Source organism: Drosophila mojavensis, unplaced genomic scaffold, assembly GCF_018153725.1.
Source record: "Drosophila mojavensis isolate 15081-1352.22 unplaced genomic scaffold, ASM1815372v1 contig_136, whole genome shotgun sequence".
NCBI classification, from domain to species: Eukaryota; Metazoa; Arthropoda; class Insecta; order Diptera; family Drosophilidae; genus Drosophila; species Drosophila mojavensis.
Window position 1 is genome coordinate 27,796,318 of NW_025318667.1, and position 10,059 is coordinate 27,806,376.

The 10,059-nt window shown below is 45.7% G+C and overlaps 2 protein-coding genes across 3 annotated transcripts; one reads left to right on the forward strand and one right to left on the reverse strand.

Annotated features, from left to right (window-relative positions):
• The first annotated feature begins 1,273 nt into the window (after positions 1–1,273).
• Positions 1,274–4,261, forward strand: LOC6584864. Of its 2 annotated transcripts, XM_002010469.4 has the most exons (5): positions 1,274–1,974; positions 2,043–2,432; positions 2,507–2,970; positions 3,454–3,599; positions 3,669–4,261. In XM_002010469.4, exons 1-5 carry the CDS (start codon positions 1,399–1,401, stop codon positions 3,971–3,973), a joined length of 1,881 nt encoding a protein of 626 aa, XP_002010505.2. In that variant the 5' UTR covers positions 1,274–1,398; the 3' UTR covers positions 3,974–4,261. The 2 variants fall into 2 exon arrangements, with proteins under 2 accessions (XP_002010505.2, XP_015017126.1); XM_015161640.3 differs by lacking the exons at positions 3,454–3,599; positions 3,669–4,261 and having other exon boundaries at positions 2,043–2,445; positions 2,507–2,595.
• A 160-nt stretch (positions 4,262–4,421) lies between these two features.
• Positions 4,422–7,100, reverse strand: LOC116804508 (serine-aspartate repeat-containing protein I). The gene is made up of 2 exons (XM_032732385.2): positions 6,521–7,100; positions 4,422–6,095 (listed from the first exon to the last, which is right to left on the reverse strand). Exons 1-2 carry the CDS (start codon positions 6,831–6,833, stop codon positions 4,651–4,653), a joined length of 1,758 nt encoding a protein of 585 aa, XP_032588276.1. The 5' UTR covers positions 6,834–7,100; the 3' UTR covers positions 4,422–4,650.
• Between the last annotated feature and the right edge of the window lie 2,959 nt (positions 7,101–10,059).

The window sequence follows — 10,059 nt, forward strand, 5'->3', positions numbered from 1 at the left end:
CTGTCTATCTATTTATTTATTTTATTTTTTCCGACAATTCATGAGTCTGGCTTCTCGCTTTCGTCTGCTTACCATATACCCTGTAATAGAGCAGAGTTTTATCCATTAGTTTGGTCGCAGCGTGAGTGCTGCAAGCGTGTCCAACCGCGTTAATACCTGAGAAAATCCAACACTTTGACTTTCTGCACGGAAGTGGGGACAAATGACGCAATCGCCAGCTGGTTTATAAGTCGAATCACGCTTCATCCGATGGCAACTTGCCCTGTACCTGGAAATGCATACATACATACATGCGTATGTCGGGGCATCCTTACAAACTGACATGCATTCGAATCCTTGTCTTGATAGCTGCAGCTATGCACTGCTTTAATGTTGTTGAAGGTTAAGCTTTAACAGTTTGATGGTTATTCGAAAATGGTCATACGAATGCTGCAGGAGTGCAGCAAGCAGTGCCGCAGGGCACATTCAAATGCTGTTCTGTTGGGCACTGCTTGGCAAATGTGCTAGTAAATTTCTTTGCATTGATTTCAATTTTGCAATACATTAAAAAAATTCATTATTATAAAGTCAAACAAGTCGCGTGGCATCCATCGATCAGAATTGCATCAAATTGCTGAACTACTTAGTGTCTACGAAACCAGGAGATGCTAAGTTCTAAGAGCAACAACGACAAGCTCTGCACTTGTTACCACGAAAACCAGCAGCGACCGCTAGGCCACAGCTTGTTAGGGATAGATTTGATTCAAGTTATTTAGTTGGAACAAGAAATAAATATATATATTAATGTATAGATTATATGAGTACAAATTCTACAACTATTATCTACATTTCTAGTAATAGGTAACATGTATATATCACATTTATATTGTTTTCTCTATTTGAAAATCTTGTAGTATACGCAATACGTTATAAGGCATTTTGCTGGACTGTTGACAGTTTGTGAACTATGTACTTATTGGAACTGGGCTTCCTTCAGCAGCAAGCAGTGCTATGAACTGCACTTAACTTCGCATGCTCTGCCCAACTAAATTAAATTGCATTACTTATTTAGATGAAACAAGGTAACTTTTTAGTATCCAATTCATTTGTACAAAGCTAGTCTAAATTTATTTTACTACTATATTTGTTAAGTCTTTATATGGAATCCATGCCATACTGTACATTATGTGCGCCTGCCACTCCACCCTACAGTTTGAGGAGTACTTCAACCAGGCATCCTTGAGCAGCAAGCAGTGGTATTAACTGCTTGGCACTTTGCATGCTTGGCCCGACTAAATCGAATTGGAATTCATATTTGAAAATTGGCCTGTCAATTTCAATTGATTTAAAATTACGTTAAGTTGTAGCCAAAATTGTACGTATTGTCAAAATTGACGTATTGCTAAATCAGCTCAATTTATGAGCTGCCGTACGAAATTCCAGCATCGAATGTATCACAAAGCAATGGCGTACGCTAGCCCCAGCTTCACGCAGGGCGTGCGAACGGGTGAGCTGGCGCCTAACCTGAAAGCGTGGCAGCGCATCGATTGGCCCTTGTGCTTGCAGGCGGGCATCTTCAAGGACTGGGCGTCGCGGCTGCGCACCAAGAAGGCCCTGGAGTACTTCAACCGCTCCCTCTCCATATGCCAGACCGAGGAACAGGGCGCCTGCTGCAGGAACAGCCTAACGAAGCTGGGGCGCCAGAGCTGCTACGCAACCGAGGACAAGTACTGTCAGATGGCCGCCGATGCGCTGGGCAAGCGCAGCTTCTTTCGGCGGAAGATGGCCCGGCCGGAGCTGGCGCTGGAGGATGCCCAGAAGGCGCAAGACTTGTTGGCGCTCCAGGGCAAGTCGAGGCTCAGCAACGTGCTGAACAGATGCGACGCGTTGTTCGAGTGCAACCAATTCGAAGAGAATCTCGTGCAGCTCCACATCGAGAAGCGCAACTACCAGGCCAGAGCTGCCAAGGATTGCTTCGAGTACCGAGCCACCCACGTGAGTTAGGCAGGCTCGCTTGACTGAGATCCTTAGACCCAATCAGACGCAGTTTCCCCTCCGATTAGACAACGAGTGTGCTCGAGGATAGCTTGGGCGATGCTCTGTATCCCTTCATGCTGCACAACCGGCCCCTGGTCCTGAAGCTGGCGGGCTCTCGGTGCGCCTCAGCGGCCTTCATGCCGCGCCCCAATTGGCAGCTGAAAGCGAAGCGGGAGTGCGACGTGGAGAGCCTGGGGGACAAGGAGAAGGCGGACTACTCGCCGCTGGAGAGGGCGCAGCGTCGCATGCGCGAGAGCGCCTACAACTATCAGTACTTGCGCCACAGCGCCCGAGATCTGGGCATGCTGAAGCAGCTGCAGACGAGCCTCGCCCTGCCGCACCTCCCCTCTCAAATCTCCACGCCCTACATGACCGAGCTGCTCGCCGAGCAGTCGGCCATAGTGCACAAGTTCATGGTGGGAGTCCCATGTGCGATATGCCTGTCCTCTTGACCCCCCTCTTGACTCACTGTCTCACCGTCTCTCTGCAGAAAATGAGCCACAGCCGCAGCCCGCTCTATCAGTGCAGGCATGAGAAGTGCCGCGGCACCCAGATCTGCGAGCGCAACCAGCTGGAGGCCCTGCTTCGCATCGAGTATCAGACGCGGCGCGAGTGCTTCCGGATGCTGCGCGAGGTGCACAAGCGCCGGCAGGAGCGGAACATCGAGCGCCTGACGGACTACGTCGAGCACATCATGTCCACCAGCATCGCGCTCAAGACGAATCGCACGCTGCCCTGGAAGTGGGAGTTCGTCAACGAGGTCTACAACATCCTGGCGCTGGCCCACACCGATCGCTGTGCCGTGCCGAAGAACGTCGACTTCCTGGATCTCCACAACCATTCCACTCTCTACCTACTGACGACGGAACGTGCCAGGGATCTGTCCGTTAGCTTCGGCGATCGCAATAATTACGCCGAAATCGACAGAGAAGAGGCGCGACAGAGTCGCATGGTGTAAGCCACAAATATGAATAGAACTGTAGCCCAATTCCATATAAGGTGGAATGAAATGAGATATAACGAAGTGAAATGAAATGAAGTAAAATCGAATGGAATTGAATATTTTATATTTTATTCCATTCGTATTGTTTTAGTCCATTCAATTTCAATTCGTTCCATTTCATATTATTCCATTCCCTTTCGTTCCGTTCCGTTCCATTCTATTTCATTCCATTCCATTCTATTCTATTCCATTAAATTCCATTTCATTTCCATTCCATTTTATTATATTCCATTCCGTTTTATTCCATTCCCTTTCACTTCATTCCATCCTATTCTCTTTGATTTGATTTCATTCCATTGGTTTCTATTCCATTTCTTCCTTTCAATTCCATTCTATTTCATTCCATTCCATTCTACTTCATTCTAATACATTTCACTACGTTCCATTTCGTTCAATTCTCTTTCTTTCCATTTCATTCCGATCCTATTCGGCAGCAAGAAAATCGAGCGACTGTGCAGCCGCCTGAAGCACTCGCGCTTTGGCATCGAGCGCACGTACCTGAAGTTCGAGATCGCGCGCTGCCACTTCAAGGCGTCTCACTTCGACAAGGCGATAATAATGGCCCAGAAGGCGCTGCTTGGTAAGCTGCAATTGGATTTTGAAGTTGAGTTTCGAGTTGACTAACGTAGCTATCGCTGTGGACCAACAGACGCGGGCAACTGCAACAGCACCGTTTGGCGCTTCAATATCACCTTTCTGATCTGTCAGGTGCACGCGAATTTCTACCGCTTCAGGCGACTGGGCGAGACGCTGACCAGGGCCAGCCACTTGGCGGAACGGCTCCACTCGCCCAAGCTGCGGGCCTATGTGGCTCTCTGCCAGGCGGTCAACGAATATCAACTAAACTTTGCGCGCCACCGTGAAGCGGAGCAGAATTTCAAGGGCCCCAGGCGCAAACAGACATCGTATAGCTCAATTGAGTCGGCTGACCGCACTGAGGAAATATTCCATTAAGTGTTTCAGTGAACACAGCAGCAGCAACAGCAGCAACAACAGGAGTAATAGCAACAGGAGCATTGGGTCAACTGCTTGATAGGGCTACACTGCTTGCTCTCTGCTCCAGTTGCTTTGCTTTGCCTCAGTTGCTCTACAACTGTTGCTGCTACTGCTGCTGCTGCTGCTGTTGCTCGTCTCGAAATGGTCTCCATTGTATTGTTGCCTTTTGTGTTTCTTCATTTATTTATTTATTTTTCTTTCGCTCACATTTTTATTTGTTTGTCATTATTTACAATAGCAATAAATAATTAATTAACAAGCTTTTAGCACGAACAATTCATTAACGCCCTTCATTAACATTCCTTGCGCCAGTCGCTCTCAACTGCTTGGCCCCTCCGCTCCAGTCGCTCCGCAACTGTTGCTCAAAATTTTCTTTTGTGTTGCATCATTAATGTATTAATTTTGTTTTCTTTCGCTTACTCTTTTATTTGTTTGACTTTTTTTTCTACAATAGCAATAAATATGTATAATTTAACAAGCGTTTAACATTAACAATTCATTAACAATAATCATAATAAATAAATTAACAATCAGCTGTTGCAGCAATTAAATCCCGCTGCGCTGTCGCAAGCGCAAGCGTTGCAGTCGTCGCGGCTGCTGCTGTGGCTGCAGCTGCTGTTTAACCTCAGTTCCATTTACATTCCCATCAACAGCTTCGCGGCTTGGCTCATTGTTGTTGCCGTTGTTGTTGATGTTGTTGTTGCTGCTGCGCTTTCATTGCTATTAGCAGTTGACGCCTCCTGGCTTAACTTTGCCTCGTCAGCGTCTTTAGCCTCAACTGACCCCTCATCGTCCACATCATCTTCATCATTATCGTCTTCATCATCGTTGTCATCATCACCACCATCATCATCATCATCATCATCATCATCATTATCATTGCCTTGATCAACATCAGCTGCCTGCTGTGCCGCCGTTGAGCCCTCAGTCTCTGCCTCAGTCTCGCTTGTCTCGGTGTCTTCCTCAGCTGCTGCCTCTGTCGTAGGCTCCAACTCGTTGTCAGCTTTATCCGCATCTGCATTGACTGCTTCTTCTTCTTCTTCCTCTCCTTCGTCTTCTTCTTCTTCTTCTTTATCATCGTCATCATCCACATTCACTTCATTGTCACGGTCATTGGCAACTTCAGCTACTGTCGTTGTCGCATCCTCCTCAGACTCCTGCTCAGCTTCAGTAGCTGCTGCTGCTGTTGTTGATGATGCTGCTGTTACTGCTGTAGCTGTAGCTGTTGTTGTTGTTGTTGTTGTTGTTGTTGTCGTTGATGTTGCAGCTGGCGCCTCGTTGGCTGTTATTGAATTTGTAATTGTTTCAATTACTTCGTTTTGCTTTAGGTCGCTCTCGCCAGCATTGTCAACGTCGAGCTGTGCTGGCGCCGCCGTCTCCTCCTCCGCCTCCTTCTCTCCCTCCTTCTTTGGCACCGTCTCCTGCTCCGCAACGTCATCGTCGCCGTCGCCGTCGCCTTCGCCATCACCATTACCAACGCCATCAACTTCACTGTCACCTTCACCTTCACCGTCAGCGTCAGCGTCAGCGTCAACATCGCCGTCATTGTAAGTCGATGACACTGCCAGCTCTTGATCCCCAGCCATGAGCATTTCACTTTCGATTGGCAACGGCTCGGGCTCCGTTTCGGCCTCGAGCTCTGCGCTGGGCTGTGCGTATTTCTGGTCATCCCGGTCGGCATAGTCATAGTCCTGCACATCCTTCGCACTGTCATCCTCGGCCGCATCTTCTTGTTCATTCTCCGCCTCCATGCTGCTTGTGCTCGGCAGCACGGGATTGCCATTCTTGTCCACGTACTGGACGCCATCGAGGCCCATGCGCATGCACTGGAAGTGCATCTCGAAGAGATCGGTGGTGGCCAGGCGCACCACGAAGTCCATGCACATGTTCAGGTTGTTGCCCACCATGGCTATGTCGGTCATCTGGACGCACATGGCCATCGGCACGCCCATCATCACGGGTATGCAGAAGGGCGACGGATTGCGCAACGATATCCCATACTTGGACGAGGGCCGCTCGTTGAGGAACACCGCCAGCTGCGCCTCCTCCAGGTGCGGCACGAACGTGACGTTGGCGCAAACTGCAATTAGAGAAAGAAAGTAACAGTTAGGCCGAAAACAAAAACGAGAGCAACTGCGCGAGAGTTTCTCGCAGTGCAATGAAAGTTGCGGGTGGAAGCTTGCGATTCCAATTGGATTCCAACTGCGAACAGAGCAGAGCGAAGAGCGAAGAGTGCAGAGCGCAGAGCTTTGAGCGCCAACATGCAAACGATTTGTGGCATTTTGATTGGCAAATGCAACCATGTCATGTGACTGGCAACAATTTGTGGCACTTGCTGTTGTTGCTGTTGCTGCTACTGTTGTTGTTGCTGTTGTTGTTGTTAGCTTGTCTATCGGTCTGTCGACCTGGTTGATGGCGCATGGCAAAAGTGCAGACGCTTCAATCAAGCAGCTGGACAAGTGGAGCAGCAGCTGGGAGTATGTGTGTCAGTGTGTGTGTACGTACCCTTCTGATCGAACCTGTACTGATCCACCTTGAGGCCGGCGCAGCAGCCGCAGCGCGGGCCGAGGCACTCGCAGGGCTGGCCAAACGTCGACCAGATGGAGCCCTTCTCCGAGTACTTGACGCTGGCCAGATTGCGGCCGCGCGACACGCTCACCGTGGGCGGCAGGTACGGCGTGTGCGTGGCCAGCTCGTAGAAGATCAGGCCGTTGCTGTAGCTGCGCGCCGCGGTTTCAGGCAGCAGCCGTAGCCGCAGCAGCAGCAGCGCGGCAGCGCAGGCGCAGAGCCAAGAGAGCGGCGCACTTGAGCTAAGCATTGTGATTGACTTTAACTGATTAGGCTGGAGCTGTGTGTATCCTTGAGGCTCGTCACAATTCACAGAGCAATGAACATTAAAAAAAAAAAAACTATTCAAATAATTTCTGCTGTATTTTTGCTGTTGTCTATTCACTTAAAAAAAAGGAGACGCGCGCGTTGACTGAGCCCGAGTGCTGAACGCTCAACGTGTGAATCGCTGTTGAATTAATCGACCGTTCGCGAGCGACGAGAATTAAATATTAAAACGCTGAACGCGTCGAGCGTTTGCTTAAAAATGAAATGGAAACCGCCAGCCAAAGCGCCAGCAGCTGCAGCAGCAGCAGTCGAGGCAGCGACGCCAGCTGAGGCAGAGACAGCGACAGCAGCAGCAGCAACAGCAGCAGCGACAACAGCTGCAGCTGTGACTCTTTTTTTGCTTTCTGCTCGCAAGTTATTTGAATACACTGTCTTAAGCTCATCTAGATACATTTGATAAATATATTTAAATTATTTATAGAGTTTTTCATCCATTTAGTTTGTTATATACATATGTATGTGCCAATAGCAATTCAAGTTGATTTCAGTTTTCCACTTATTTTCCGCTCATGCGGAAGTCTCAGGTTGGTAATCCTACAGTGAAGACCTTTATTATTATCCATGTTCAGCCAGATTTTAGCGGATTCTTCAATCTATTAGCATTTGCCTGGCAACTCGCACGAGTTGCGAAGAAATATTTTGCGCCTCATTTTCACACTTGCTGAAGTTACGTGGAAAACAGTTTCGTCATTTTGAAGTAAGTGGAAAATCTTGCACATAAATATGTTGTGAGCTTACGGTCCAGTTGATCTTGAGAGTGAGAGTGAACATAAAAGTATAAATTTTTTAAATTTCTGATTTATTTGGAATCTGTTTTATAAATGGGATAATAATTTTAGATTATTAGGATGTTCTTTTTTTTTTTTTTCTAAACTAATCTTTACAAATCTTATCAAAATTGTGATATGTAGGAAAGCAAATATGAACATCTTTCCAAAAAAGCTTCATATTTTGTATAAGTCTTGTAAATCAACATTTTTGTTGAATATGTAAGAATTAGAGGTTAAAGGTCTGCGCTCTTAACGGAATGACTCTGATATAATCCATTTCAAGTTAGAGAATCGTATGGTAAGGTGATATAAATTCAATTTGAGTTTATTATGTAATGTAATGATATATCACTCTATTATATCTATAAGACATGCTTCAACCGGCCTATATTTTCTGTTAGCCTCTATAAAAGGTCGTTAACTTTAGAAGCTTGCAGCTTTGAGTTGGTAAGACTGCCTTATTTGACAGTCAATTTAATACCTAACATTTAATTATTAACATTTCATGGCTAGTATTATACCAGAACTAAAGGACAGCTTGACATTGATATTGAGTTTTCATTCTAAATTTTCGACCCATTCATTAAGCCAGAATTGTCGCATTTAGGAATAAGTTAAGTTTTTCGGATCAACATTACATCTACAGAAAATTAGTTTTTAAACAAATTTGCCATAAGAAAAAAATATTTTCTTCGCTTTAAATTAAGAACTACGTTCTCGTTCGTCTTCTTCTTCTTCTTCTTAAGCTACGATCACTGAATTCAAGCCAACTACCGACAGCGTTATAGCCATCGATAGATGTACATCTATTGATAGCTAACCATATTGCTGTTCCATCTAATCTTTTATAGGCCTACTACAATATACAACAGAATCCGGGTATAGCGCCGCTCAAGGAACTGTCGTTATACTCGGAAGACGCTAAAACCATATAAGTTTTCTCATATGCATTATTTCTTAATTTAGCCTGCACTAACTTCATGTCAAAGTATTTAACATGAGCAACTGAGAGTGAAAACAATTTCTCGAGAGGGAAAGAAAGAGAGGGAGAGTGTATTTCATCGCCGACTTGTTCGTCGGTTATGAAGCTTTCTTGTTATCAGCATGCTGAAATCGTCGAAGCCGACGTCGCCGTCAGCTGCGCTGCTCTTGCCTGATGTTTTTTTTTTTTTTTTTTTGTCTTTTTTTTTTGGCTTTGGGCTGCTGCCGTTTTTTGTTGTTTGTTTGTCTTCTTGACTGCTGCTGCTGTTAACTGTTAACTGTTGCGAGTGCTGCTGCTGCTGCTGCTGCTTGGCTTTGTTGCGTGTGCCGCGTTTTGGGTGACAGTGACAAGAAAATTGCGGCGGTCGTGACTTGCTGGGAAAGCCAAAAATGCTGCCGCTGTCGCAGCTGCTGGCGCTGCTGGCGTTACTATTGCCATGGCTGTTGCTGTTATGCAAAGCGCCTGGGCACTTGGGTTAGGTCAGGGAGCTAGCGGGTTCTGCCTAACAGAAACCAAATGCCAGCAAAGCCAACCCAAACAAAAAGGAAAAACAGAAAATGTTGCGCTTGGTGGTAAAAGTGAACGATTTGTGCACAAGCGTTGCCCGCTTACATTGCTGATTTATCAATGGAAAGCAGTGGCATTGTTTAGGCCATTTTCGCTGCCAATTTCGCCAGCCAACAAGCCAACGCCAACTAGCTATGCAGCCAGCCAGCCAGCCAGCCGACCAAAGGGTCTTTAAATCCAATCGCATTAAGCGCAACGCTGCGATTGCATAATGAGTCAGACTTGCTATCCAACAAACACCCCTCGAGCTGTCGCGCTACCAAATCTTGTTAAGCGTTAAGGGGAACGCAGCCGGGCTTGGGGTTGGGGCCGACGACTCTAGAGTCAAGAAAAAGTGCACTAGGCAAGCTCAGCGCGACTAACAGATACCCTCTATAGACAGAGGGAGGGGAATGAGAGAGTCCACTGCAGAAAGAGAGGAACCAAGCTGGGAGAGAATAAGCTCATATTCATACTCATCATCATCATCATATTCATATTCATATTCATATTCATATTCATATTCATATTCATATTCATCATCATATTCATATTCATATTTAATTTCATATTCATATTCATATTCATATTCATATTCATATTCATATTCAAATTCATATTCATATTCATATTCATATTCATATTCATATTCATATTCATATTCATATTCATATTCATATTCATATTCATATTCATATTCATATTCATATTCATATTCATATTCATATTCATATTCATATTCATATTCATATTCATATTCATATTCATATTCATATTCATATTCATATTCATATTCATATTCATATTCATATTCATATTCATATTCATATTCATATTCATATTCATATTCA

What these genes read in the sequence shown, in the direction of transcription:
- LOC6584864 (XM_002010469.4), top strand. Translation starts at nt 1,399, where the DNA reads ATGAGCTGCCGTACGAAATTCCAGCATCGAATGTATCACAAAGCAATG. An exon ending in TCGAGTACCGAGCCACCCAC is followed by an intron (nt 1,975 to 2,042) that starts GTGAGTTAGGCA and finishes CCCTCCGATTAG; the next exon opens with ACAACGAGTGTGCTCGAGGA. An exon ending in GCGCGACAGAGTCGCATGGT is followed by an intron (nt 2,971 to 3,453) that starts GTAAGCCACAAA and finishes CCTATTCGGCAG; the next exon opens with CAAGAAAATCGAGCGACTGT.
- LOC116804508 (XM_032732385.2), bottom strand. Translation starts at nt 6,833, where the DNA reads ATGCTTAGCTCAAGTGCGCCGCTCTCTTGGCTCTGCGCCTGCGCTGCC. An exon ending in GTACAGGTTCGATCAGAAGG is followed by an intron (nt 6,096 to 6,520) that starts GTACGTACACAC and finishes CTCTAATTGCAG; the next exon opens with TTTGCGCCAACGTCACGTTC.